This window comes from Trichechus manatus, unplaced genomic scaffold, assembly GCF_000243295.1.
Source record: "Trichechus manatus latirostris isolate Lorelei unplaced genomic scaffold, TriManLat1.0 scaffold00023, whole genome shotgun sequence".
NCBI lineage: Eukaryota > Metazoa > Chordata > Mammalia > Sirenia > Trichechidae > Trichechus > Trichechus manatus.
In genome coordinates, this window is record NW_004443959.1 from 2,398,925 (window position 1) to 2,412,413 (window position 13,489).

Consider the following 13,489-nt stretch of genomic DNA (forward strand, 5'->3'; position numbering starts at 1 on the left):
TCCATGACCTTTCCTTGTACAGGTTGTGTTAGTTTCCCCTGTATTGTGTACTGTCTCACCTTTCACCCAACATACCACTTATCTATTGCCTACTTAGTATTTCCCCCCCACCCCTCCCATCCTAATCTCTTTTATATCTTAAAAGAGATTGACTCAAGATATACCCTAAACTAATCTTGTCTCATTAACGTAACAAAGACAACCCATTCCCAAATGGGATTATACCACAGGCATAGAAGCTAGGATTTATAATACGTATTTTTGGGGGACATAGTTCAGTCCATAACACTCAGTAAATTAATTCTACAAGTATTTATTGCTTATTTATTATGTGAAAGAAGTGTGTTAGGTGTATGGGATTCAGCATTAAACAAGACAGACACAGCCTTTTAAGTCATACATTGTAGTGAGGGAGACCTATACTTACAGCTTCCATGGCCAACTCCTATTCATCTTTTGTCTTTCAATTTGGGTGCCACTTCTAGGAAGTTTTCTCTGTCTTCTTAGAACTAGTTTTGCTATTCCTCCTATGTGTTCCTCCTTTTTCCATTTGCTTATTTGTCTTCCCTACTAGATTGAAGCTATTTGGGGGGCAGGGAAAGTGTATTGTTCATTATATTAGGGGTGTCTATCACAGTGCCCCTAGCACATAGTGGACACTCAATAAACATTTGGTGAATTTATGAATGGTTAAATCTACACTTTACATAGATCACTCTGGCAACAGTAAAATAAATCCAGTATTCTCATACAGAGGTGACAGATGCTTATAATGCATGGCCATGTATCACTTATTTATTGTTTTTGCCAGATGGTTGATTTTCATTGTCCTACTGTAATTAATTTAATTTTTTACTGCCTATTTCATTTTCTTTGGGATTAAAAAAATATATAAATATGGCCATTTTCAAAATAAGACAAGAATCCAGATGCAGTACTTCCGTTAACTAACAGCTAATAGTTGAAATTAATTAATTCAGGCCTTGTTTATTTAGGCAGGCATAGTTGTAAAGATTTTTAATATTTTCTTGTCACCCATATTTAAAAGTCTTTTCATTAAATTACTGTTGCCCTCAGGAAATTCTAGGAGTGCCTCATACGTCTGAACAGAGATACGATGCTGAATTCTTTAAGAAGTTCAGAAATCAGAATATTGTTCTCTCAGCAAGAACTTATGCTCGGGTAATTTCTTTTTTCAAAATAAAATAATTATGATTATTAACACTCTCTAAATCTTTGAGCCATGCAGTTAATGTTATTATATGCATATACCATTATATCTCCTCCTTTTGTTGCAATGTTGATAATATAGAGAAAATGACATAGTATTTCTTAGATGTTGTTCATAATTCTGAGTTTTAAAAATAAATAATATTTACAGTGCTAGGTTGAGAAACTTGATACAAGCTAGGAAAAATCAGGAACATTTCAAATCACTTCCACTCAGAATTGCTTAAAAAAATTAAGTTTTTGAATGTTGTTATACAAATTCAATCCTTTATTTCTAAGGTTAACGTTAGAAATTTATCCCTTGCCTTTGTACAGGAAAGTAACGTACAAGCTCTAGAAATTCTCTTCACTTATCATGGCTCAGACCTGCTTCCTCATCGTCTTGCGATTCTCTCCAACTTCCCAGAGACCACTTCTCCACATGAGTATTCTGTTTTGTTGCCTGAAGCTTGGTAAGTGAATATGTTAACTGAATTTCACCTTGTTTTTAAACAATGCCAATTTTTTATTCTATGAACACCTTAAATTAAAAATAAAAATATTCTAATGTAATTTATTTTAGCTCTTATCTTTTTCTCTGATAATAAAATTATTTTTACCTTGTTTTTAAATGATCATTGTTGGAACTTTGGTGTTAGTGATGATGACCAACATTTATAAAATAGTTGCTATGTATTAGGTACATACTTATATCTTGTCTCCCAAACAATTTTACTATTATTCCAATTATTACAGAAAGCTGAGATTTATAGAGGTTTAGTACCTTGTGTAGGTAGGATATGAACTCTTATTTAGAGAGAATCATAATTCAATAAGCATTAAAAATATAACTAATGAACTTATTTTCTATTATTCTTAGTACTAAGAAAGGAATTACTTGTTTTTATCAAAGTGAAGAAAAAGAAACAGGTTGGGATGCCCTTTTCATTTTCAAATGATTTCTTGTCGATCTCTATTTAAAAAAAAAAAAAAAAATCCATTGCTGTCAAGTCCATTTCAACCCATAGCGACCCAATAGGACAGAGTCGAACTGCCCCATAGGGTTTCCAAGGAGTGGCTGGTGGATTCAAACAACTGACCTTGTAGTTAGTAGCCATAGCTCTTAACTACTGCACTACCAGGGCTCTGTAGATCTATATAATGACATGTAAATGTGCATTTTTTAATACCTTGAAATATAATTACATATGTTTATGTTCTGTAATCTGAATTGAAATGATCTTTTATACTGTAGGTTGTTATTATAGAGAAAAGGGTGATACTCTCTTAAAATATTTTTTCTTTTTTTAAGGTAACTTCTCAAATTTGAATACATTTATTGTTACTTTCTTCTGATGTTTGTTCACATAAGTGACTTTAATCTGAAATTTTAGAATCGGTTTGCAAAATATTTTAGGTACGAGATTGTAGGTATGAAATGAAGGATGTCATTGCTGATATCAGATGGATCTTGTCTGAAAGCAGAAAATACCACAAAGATGTTATCTTAGTTATCTAGTGCTGCTATAACAGAAGTACCACAAGTGGATGGCTTTAACAAAGAGAAATTTATTCTGTCACAGTCTAGTAGGCTAGAAGTCCAAATTCAGGGTGTCAGCTCCAGGGGAAGGCTTTTTCTCGCTGTCAGAAGGTCCTTGTCATCAATCTTCTCCTGGACTAGGAGCTTCTCAGATGCAGGACCCTCGGGTCCAAAGGACGTGCTCTGCTTGTGGCACTGCTTTTTTGGTGGTGTGAGGTCCTCATGTCTCTCTGCTTGCTTCTCTCTTTTATATCTCAGAAGAGATTGGCTGAAGACACTATCTAATCTTGTAGATTGAGTCCCACCTCATTAACATAACTGCCACTAATCCCGTCTCATTAATATCATAGAGATAGGATTTACAACACATAGGAAAATCACATCAGATGACAAAATGGTGAATAGTCGCACAATCCTGAGAATCACGGCCTAGCCAAATTGATACGCATATTTTTTAGGGGACACAATTCAATTCATGACAGATGTTTACCTGTTTTAACTATGCAGAGGCATTCGACTGTGTGGATCATAACAAATTATGGATAACATTACAAAGAATGAGAATTCCAGAACACTTAATTATGATCATGCGGAACCTATACATAGACCAAAAGGCAGTTGTTCGAACAGAAAAAGGGAATACCACATTGTTTAAAGTCAGGAAAGGTGTGCGTCAGGGTTGTATCCTTTCACTGTGCTTACTCTATCTGTATGTTGAGCAAATAATCTTAGAAGCTTGACTATGTGAAGAAGGATTGTAGGAAGACTCATAAACAACTTGTGATATACAGATGATACAACCTTGCTTGCTGAAAGTGAAGAGGACTTGAAGCACTTACTGATGAAGGTCAAAGACTACAGCCTTCAGTATGGATTACATCTCAACGTAAACAAAAATCCTTACAACTGGACCAATAAGCAACATCATGATAAACAGAAAAGATTGAAGTTGTCAAGGATTTCATTTTACTTGGATCCACAATCAACGCATATGGAAAGAGTAGTCAAGAAATCAAATAATGTATTGCATTGAGCAAATCTGCTGCAAAAGACATCTTTAAAGTGTTCAAAAGCAAAGATGTCACTTTGAGGACTAAGGTGCACCTGACCCAAGCCATGTTATTTTCAGTTGTCTAATATGCATGCAAAAGCTGGACAGTGAATAAGGAAGACTGAAGAAGAATTGATGCCTTTGAATTTGGTGTTGGCAAAGAATATTGAATATACCATGGACCGCCAAAAGAATGAACAAATCTGTCCTGGAAGAAGTACAACCAGAATGCTCCTTAGAAGCAAGGATGGCGAGACTACGTCTCACATACTTTGGACATGTTACCATACAACTTTGGACATGTTACCAGGAGAGATCAGTCCCTGGAGAGGGACATCATGCTTGGTAAAGTAGAAAGTCAGTGAAAAAAAGAAGACCTTCATCGAGATGGATTGATATAGTGGCTGCAACAATAGGTTCAAGCATAACTATTGTGAGGATGGCGCAGGACCAGGAAATGTTTTGTTCTGTTGTACATGGGGTCACTATGAGTCGGAACCAGCTCAGTGGCCCCTAACAATAACAACAACGACTGGGGTGGTTCTTGTGTACTGAGGGCATCTGCAATTGTAGATGATATCAACTGAATCTCATGAGTTTTCTAAAAAAAAAGCCAGACAAATGTTGCAGCTGTCTCTGAGACAGCTTTTAGTTCTTTAAGGGTTAGGCAGAACTTTCTTTAAAGTCTGTTAGCTGGTCACATTTCATTTTTCACTTTATTTATTTCTAATGAAACAAGTACTTTTTGAAAGACCATATTTGATCAGAGATATGATAAATACCCTAAGGTGGCAAAACCGTTTTATTTTTCATCCATCCATCCATCCACCCTTCCACCCACCCACCCTTCCACCCATTTTTGTAAATACATATGTAACAAAACAAACCAAGAATCCCTATCTCATGCCATACATGAAAACTAACTCAAAATGGATTAAAAGTGACATATTTATTAATGACAGTGTTCATGCATTGTTCGCACATTTGGTAACCTTGCAAATTCTAAACCATAATAAATTTGGATAAATTTGCTCAGCCTGTGTACATTTAAAAAAAGGATTAAAGTATGTGCAAACGGGAGCTTATTCATCCCTTAGCATGGGAGGAACCCCGATTAGTGTTTTAACAAGGCTTCAGTGGCCAGAAAGGTTCAATTGCTATTTTAGCCCATTTTTAAAGACTGCACTCTTTCATCCTAATCAAAGCTTGTTGTATTTGCAGTGGACACGTGGGGCACTAAGATATATTTATAGAAATTGTTATTTCCTTTTTGAGGAAATGTATTCTTTGAATTCTTTGTATTCATTTCTAAATCCATTGGAATCCTTTGGTCAGATGAACAAAGCGTCAGATTTGTTTGGATGTGAATGCTTTTCTCTCACTCACTGTTTGCTCAACTTACATATACCTGACACTATGGTAGGGTTTTTTTTTTTTTTTATTATTATTGTATTTTAGATGAACGTTTACAGAACAAACTAGCTTCTCATTAAACACTTAGTACACATACTGTTTTCTGACATTGGTTACCAACCCCATGACACGTCAACACTCTCCCTTCTTGACCTTGGGTTTCCTATTACCAGCTTTCCTGTCCTCTCCTGCCAGCTAGTCCTTGCCATCTGGGCTGGTGTGCCCCTTTAGTCTTGTTTTGTTTCATGGGCCTGTCTAATCTTTGGCTGAAGGGTGAATCTCAGGAGTGACTTCATTACTGAGCTAAAAGGGTGTCTGGAGGCCATACTCTCAGGGTTTCTCCAGTCTCTGTCAGGCCAGTAAGTCTGATCTTTTTTTTGTGAATTAGAATGTTGTCCTACATTTTTCTCCAGCTCTGTCTGGGACCCTGTATTGTGATCCCTGTCAGAGCAGTCAGTGGTGGTAGTCGGGCACCGTCTAGTTGCACTGGACTCAGTCTGGTGAAGGCTGTGGTCGTTGTGGTCCATCAGCCCTTTGGGCTAATCTTTCCCTTGTATCTTTAGTTTTCTTCATTCTCCTTGCCCCTAACAGGGTGAGATCAGTGGAGTATCTTAGATGGCCGCTCACAAGCTTTTAAGACCCCAGATAGTGCTCTCCAAAGTAGAAAGTAGAACATTTTCTTTATAAACTATGTTATGCCAGTTGAGTTAGATGTTCCCCAAGATCATGGTCCCCACAGATGGTAGGGTTTTTCAGATGAGTAAAATGGTTTATCTTTAGCAGGAGTTACCAGGTATGCTTTACAGATCAGTAGAGGTGCCTGTTTATAGCATCATGCTTTGTGTACTGTATGGACTGTATATATGTACTGAGGAAGAAACAGGAGCTGCAGATACTCACAATAAATCTGCAATTTTCTGCCCTCTCTTTTCTCTCCTCAGTGGCAGTGTTTGAAAACTAGTAAAATGATATTGCCACTTGCTTACTGACTCCCTTGAACAGCTGTTGAACTTTCTGTGTGTATGCCTTCTTTCTCTGAGAGCATGTATTGCTCAGTGGCAGAGCCTGTATCTCATCCTGCTTTATCCCTTCATCCTCTAGACTTGTATTTTGCAAGTAATAATGACTTTGTAATAATTTGTTGAATTGATTGGAAAAAGAGTCACTAAACTCTAAGTGTGTCCCCCCCAACATACTGGATTACTATTTAGCTCTGCAGTTTTCAGCTTGCTGTGAGGAAGTTTGCAGATAGTCCTCTGCTCACTTCACTCCTGCCATACAGACCTTCTTGCTGTTCCTTGAGCATGCCAAGCCTGCTCTTGCCACAGGACTTTTGAGGTTAGTGTGCCCTCTGCCTGCCGTGCCTTTCGCCCAGATCTTCAGATCTTCCTATGACTAGTTCTCTTACTTCAGTCTCTACTCAAATGCTGCCTCTTCAGAAAGACCTTCCCTGACCATGCTTTCTCAAATAGGCTTCACTCCTGCCTCACCCTCTTTGCCCTTACCTATTTGTTTTATTTTTTTGTGTCACTTACCTGATATAATATTCTATAGTTATCTGTCTTATTCATTCTCTCTGATGTTCTTTGGCCATTCTATTTAAAAATTACCCCCACTTTAAATCTCCCTTTCCTGCTTTATGTTCGTCCTAACATTTATCACTGATTTAGTTTGTATTTTACTTATTTATCTTGTTTATTGTGTTTCCCCCTCTAAATTGTCAGCTCCCGTAGGACAGGGATTTTTGTGTGTTTTGTTCCCTGCCTTATCTCTTGTGCTTAGCGTAGTGCCTGGCGTGTGGTAGGCACTCACTAAGTACTCGCTGAATGCATGAATAAATGAATGAATAAATGAAAGATTCAGAAGGGAGGGACTTTGTCCCTCGTGCTCTCATGTAGCGTCAGTGACTAGAAGAGTACCTGATACAAAGAAGTAACTCAGTAAGTATTTTTTGAAAGATTGAGTGACTGAGGCAATCACAAATGAAGTGCATGGAAGGATAGGTAGAATTTTAAATTTTAGAGTTTAAATTATTTAATATTTTAGAAAGCAATAGTAAATTTTACCAGTAAGTTGACCTATTACCTACTACTTTGAGATCTCAATAGCTGAATTTTTGCCTTGGCATTTAACCAAATTTTGATTATCTGATTGTTATTGAACCAAATTGAATAATTATTGATGGCTGTGAAAATTCTATGGATATGTATTGTTTTTTGTTTTATATTGTCAGTCTTAAATCATCATGTGTTAAAAACCAATCCTCAACTTTATATGGAACACCAAGAGGCCCCGAATAGCTTAAGCAGTGTTGAAAGAGAAGAACCAAGTAGGAGGATTCAAACTCCCTGATTTTAAAACATGCTACATATCTACAGCAGTCAAAACAGTCTGATCCTAGTGTAACAATAGACACATAGACCAATGGAATAGAATTGAGAGTCCAGAAATAAACCCACACATCTGTGGTCAACTGATTTTTGACAAGGGTGGTAAGTCCATTCAAATCGCCAATCAGTTTTTTTGTGCCCCCTATGTGTTTTATTATATATATGAATATATATGCGATACATGCAAACATGTATATACATATGCCCACAAATATATATGTACACATATATATTATCATATGCCTTCCCACACCCATATAGCATATATATCTACCTATGTAACCACTCACATGTTTTTTGCTTATTGCTGTTGTTGTAAAATTGTGTATGTTATAGTGTTTACTGTAGTTGTGCTTTATTTTTGTGTACCTCTCAGTACCTCTTCATTTACCCTGATCGAATTGTGCTGACTTCCGCCATATGGTGTATTGCCTTTCCCATCACCAGAGTTAGCTCATGTCTACTATCTAGTGATTCCCCCTCCCTCCCACTCCTATCCTTGGTAACCGTCAAAGAACTTGCTTTCTGTGTGTGTAGCTATTCTTGACTTTTTATAAAAGTGGTATCAGGCAATATTTGTCCTTTTGTGTTTGACTTATTTCACTCAGTATAATGTCCTCTAGATTCATCTATGTTATGTTTCATGGACTCCTCATTATTCTTTATTGTTGTGTAATATTCCATTGTATGTATGTACCATAATTTGTTTATCCATTCGTTCGTCCATTGATAGGCACTTAGGTTGTTTCCATCTTTTTGCTGTTGTGAATAATGCTGCACTGAACATGGGCGTGCATATATCTGTTTGTGTCACTGCTCTTATATCTCTAGGATATATATCTAGGAGTGGGCTTGCCAAATCATGAGGTATTTGTATTTCTAGCTTTTTGAGGAAACACCATACTATTTTCCATTGGGTTGAATCATTTTACAATCCCAGGAGAAATGTATAAGAGTCCTAATCGCCCCACAACCTCGCCAGCATTTGTTTCTGTTTTTTGATCAGTGCCGTTTTTGCAGGTATGAGATGGTATCTTATTGTAGTTTTGATTTGCATCTCTCTGATAACTATCAGAGCATCTCTTCGTGTGTTTTTAGCTGTATGAATGTCCTCTTTGGTGAAGTGTTCATGTCCTTTGTCCATTTTTTGATTGTATTGCTTGTCGTTTTGTTGTTGAGTTGTTGAAGTTTTCTGTGTACTTTAGAGACTAGACTCTTGTCAGATAATACTGTTGCCAAAATTTTTCCCAGTCTGTAGATTCTCTTTTGACTCTTTTGGTAAAGTCTGTCAATGAATGTGTCACCCTGGTGGTGAAGTGCATAAGAGCTTGGGCTGCTAACCAAAAGGTCAGCAGTTTGAATCCACCAGCTGCTCCTTGGAAACCCTATGGGGCAGTTCTACTCTGTCCTATATGATCACTATGAGTCGGAATCAACTTGACAGAATTTTTTTTTTTAATCAATGAGCATAAGTATTTAATTTTTAGGGGGTCCTGGTTATCTATTTTATCTTCTATTGTTCATGAGTTTTTACTTGTGTTTGATAGTGTTTTTATGTCAAAAATTAGGACCCTTCCCTTTGTCCCTATGTTATCTTCCAGGAACATTGTAGTTTTAATTTTAACAGTTAGGTCTTCGATGCATTTTGAGTTATTTTTTGTGTATAGTGTGAGGTATGGATCCTTTTTCATTTTTCTGGAATGGATATCCGGTTTTGCCAGCACCATTTTTTAAAAAGACTGTCCATTTTCCGATGAATGGACTTCGACCCTTTGTTGAAGATCAGCTGCCCGTAGATGGATGGATTTACTTCTGGGTTCTTAATTCTTTTCTATTGGCCTATGCGTTTGTTGTTGTACCAGTACCATGTTGTTTTTATTACCGTGACTATGTAGTAAGTTCTGAGATAGGGAAGTGTGGGGCCTTCTATTTTTTCTTTCTCTTCAACATTTATCTATTTGGGGCCTCTTTCCTTTCGGTATAAAGTTGGAGATTAGTTTTTCCATCTTGTTAAAGAATGTTGTTGGGGTTTGGATCGGGATTGCATTGTATTTATGGGTTGCTTTGGGTAATATTGAATTTTTACAATGTCAAGTCTTCCAGTCCATGAGCATGGAATGTTTTTTCCATTTACGTAGGTCTCTTTTGGTTTCTTGCAGTAATGTTCTGTTGTTTTCCTCGTATTAGTCTTCTACATCTTGGTTAGATTTATTCCTATGGTTTTTATCCTTTTGGGGGCTTTTGTAAATAGTATTGTTTTCTTGATTTCCTTTATGGGGTTATCTTTGTTAGTGTAGAGGAACCCAACAGATTTTTGTATATTAATGTTGTACCTTGCCACTTTGCTGAACCCTTCTATTAGTTCCAATAACTTTCTTGTGGAATCTTCCGGATTTTCTATGTATAAGATCATGTCATCTGCAAATAGGTATAGTTTTACTTCTTCCTTACCGACTTGGATACCCTTTATGTCCCTTTCTTGCCCTATTGCTCTGACTAGGACTTCCAGTACAGTATTGAATAAGAGTGATGATAATGGGCATCCTTGTATCTTTCCCTTTATTAAGAGAAATTTTTTCAGTCTCTCTCCATTGAGAATAATGTTGACTGTTCCTATATGCCCTGAATTATGCTGAGAAATTTCCTTTTTATTCCTATTTTACTGAGAGTTTTTATCAGGAAAGGGCGTTGGACTTTATGAAATGCCTTTCCTGCATCAGTTGAGATGATTATGTGATTCTTTTCCTTTGTTTTATTTGTGTGGTAAATTACATTGATTGATTTTATACTGGGGTGAACCACCCTGGTATCTCTGGTATGAATCCTGCCTGATCGTGATATATTATTTTATTGATATACTGTTGTATTCTGTTGACTAGAATTTTGTTGCATTTTTGCATCTATATTCATGAGGGATGTTTGTCTGTAATTTTCTTTTTTTGTGGTATCTTTGCCTGGCTTTAGTGTCAGGTTTATGCTGCTTTCATAAAATATATTATGGAGAATTTCTTCCTTTTCTAGGTACTGGAATAGTTTGGGTAGAATTGGTGTTAAATCTCTTCTGAATGGTAGTTTGGTAGAATTCTCCAGTGAAGCTGTCTGGGCCAGAGTGTTTTTTTGGTTGGGAATTTTTTTTTTTTTTAATGGCATTTTCAATTTCTTCTTTTGTTGTGGGTCTTTTTAGATTTTCAACCTCTATTTGTGTTAGTTTAGGTAGGTAATGTGTTCCAGAAATTTGTCTATTTCTTATAGGTTTTCAAATTTGTTGGAGTACAGTTTTTCATAATATTCTGTTATGATCCTCTTTATCGTGGTTGTTTCTGTTGTAATGTCACCTGTATCATTTCTAATTTTGGTTATTTTTGTCTTCTCATTTTTTTCCTTTGTCAGTTTTGCCAGTGGTTTCTTAATTTTATTGATCCACTCAAAGAACCAGCTTCTAGTTTTATTGATTCAATTGTTTTTCTATTTTCCAGCTCATTTATTTTTTCCCTGAGTTTTATTATTTCCTTTCTTTTGGGACTGTGGACTTCTTTTGTTGTTCCTTTTCTATTTGTTCAAGTTGTTGGGTTCAGTGATTGCTCTTGGACCTTCTTTTTTGATGTGTGTTTTTATTCTTACAAATTTTCCTCTAAACACTGCTTTTGCTGTATCCCAGATGTTTTGGTATGTTGTCATTCTCATTCTAAGAATTTTTAAATTTCTTCTGTGATCCAGTAGTTTTTAAATAATGTGTTATTCAGTTTCTGTGTATTTAATTTTTTTCCTTAATCTTTTTGTTATTGATTTCTAGTTTTATAGCATTATTGTCAGAGAAGATGCTTTGTATCATGTCAGTGTTTTTTGAATTTATTGAAGCTTGCTTTGTGGCCTAGAAAATGGTATATTCTGGAGAATAATCCATGTGCATTTGAGAAGAATGTATACTGTGCTGCTGTTGGGTGGTGTGTTCTGTATATGTCTTTGAGGTTGAGTTGGTTGATTGTGTTATTTAGATCTTCTGTATGTTTATTGAGTTTCTTTCTAGTTGTTCTGTCCGTCATTGAAAGTAGTGTGTTATAGTCTCCTTCTATTATTGTAGAACTATTTATCTTTACAATTTTGTTAGAGTTTGTTTTATGTGTTTTGGAGCTGTATCATTGGATGCATAGATATTTATTATTATATGTCTTCTTGGTGAATGGATCCTTTGATCATATTATTCCCTTTTTGTGTTTTATAATAGATTTAGACTTAAAGTCTATTCTATCCAATATTGGAAGCCCTGCTGGCATAGTGGTTAAGAGCTATGACTGCTAACCAAAAGGATGGCTGTTGAAATCCACCAGGTGCTCCTTGGAAACCCTATGGGGCAGTTCTGCTGTCCTGTAGGGTCGCTATGGATCGGAATTGATTCAACAGCAACGGGTTTTTTGATTTTTATCTGATACTATTATTGCTACTCCTGCTTAATTTGGTTACTGTTTGCTTGATATATTTTTTTCCATCTTTTGATTTTTAACTTATTATGTCTTTGTGTCTAAGGTGTCTCTCTTGTAGGTAGCATACTGATGGGTTATGTTTTTTTTTTTTTTAATCCATTCTTCCACTTTCTGTTTCTTGACTGGTACATTTAATCCCCTTATATTCAGTGTGATTAACAATAGGTATGAATTAGTTGATGCCCTTTCTTTATACATTTTTTGTGGTTTTAACTGTTTCTTTGTTCCTCTTAATTTTCTGTGCTGAGTTCTTTTTGTATGTGAATTTTTTTTCCTACCAGTCGTTGTTGTTTTTGTGTTCACTGAGTCTTTTTGATTTTCTTATCCTTTATTTTGGTGAGTAGATTGATAAATTTTCTTTGTGGTTGCCCTTAAGTTTACCTTATCCTCTTAAATTTAAAATAGTCTCTTGTATCTTGGAATCTCCTTGACTTCATCTCTATATGTAAGTTCTATAACTACACCTTTTATTTTACCTTTTTGTTAGGAAGTTGCCTTTGTTACAGCTTAACACCTCTAGTTACCTGTAGTCAGTTGGGGATCTTTATTTTACTTTTGTGAAATTTTTATCTTGGTTGGTATCTGGGTGATACTATAGTGTGTCTTTATCTTAGGTTGTCTGATGCTGTTGGTTCTCTATCCAAAGTATTCCCTTTAGTATTTTTTTGTAAAGCTGGTATGGTTTTTACAAATTCTGTTAATTTCTGCTTATCTGGGAGTGTTTTAGTTTTCATCATCGTTTTTGAAAGACAGTTTTGCTGGATATATGATTCTTGTTGACAGTTTTTTTCTTTCGGGATTTTATAGATGTCATCCCATTGCCTTCTTGTCTGCATGTTTTCTGATGAGAAATCAAGACTTAGTCTTATTGATGCCCCTTTGTAAGTGATATTTTGTTTTTCGCTAGCTGCTTTCAGGGTTCTTTATCTTTGGTTTTGGAAAGTTTGTTTATGATATGTTCTGGTGAATTTCTACGAGGGTCTATTCTATATGGCGTTAGTTGGACTTCTTGGATGGAAATCTTGTCTTTCGTAGTATTTTCTGCCAATATATCTTCAAAAATTCTGTCAGTACTTTTTTTTCCTCCTCCTCTTCTGGAATTCCTATTACACGTAAATTATTCCTCTTGATGGTGTCGCACATAACTCTTAGGCTTTCTTCATTTTGCTTCATTCTTTTTTCTGATTGTTCCACAAACAAATTAATATCAAGGGATTTGTCCTCTACTTAGCTGATGATTTCTTCCATTGATTAAATTCTACTTCTGTGTCCTTCTATTTAGTTATCCATTTCTGATATTTTATTGTTAATCTTTTGAATTTCTAGTTGTTGTTTTTGTATGTGTTTTTTTTTTTTTAATATATTTTATTGTACTTCAGGTGAAGGCTTACAGAACAAATAGTTT

The 13,489-nt window shown here is 35.7% G+C and overlaps 1 protein-coding gene across 3 annotated transcripts in view; it reads left to right on the forward strand.

Annotated features, from left to right (window-relative positions):
- The window catches only part of NBAS (NBAS subunit of NRZ tethering complex), a 461,389-nt gene that overhangs the window by 130,062 nt on the left and 317,838 nt on the right, over nucleotides 1-13,489 (forward strand). For all 3 annotated transcript variants that reach the window (XM_023728239.1, XM_023728240.1, XM_023728241.1), the window contains 2 exons: nucleotides 1,078-1,182; nucleotides 1,546-1,682. In XM_023728239.1, coding sequence (XP_023584007.1) covers nucleotides 1,078-1,182; nucleotides 1,546-1,682 — 242 coding nt within the window. The remainder of the gene's footprint in view (nucleotides 1-1,077; nucleotides 1,183-1,545; nucleotides 1,683-13,489) is intronic.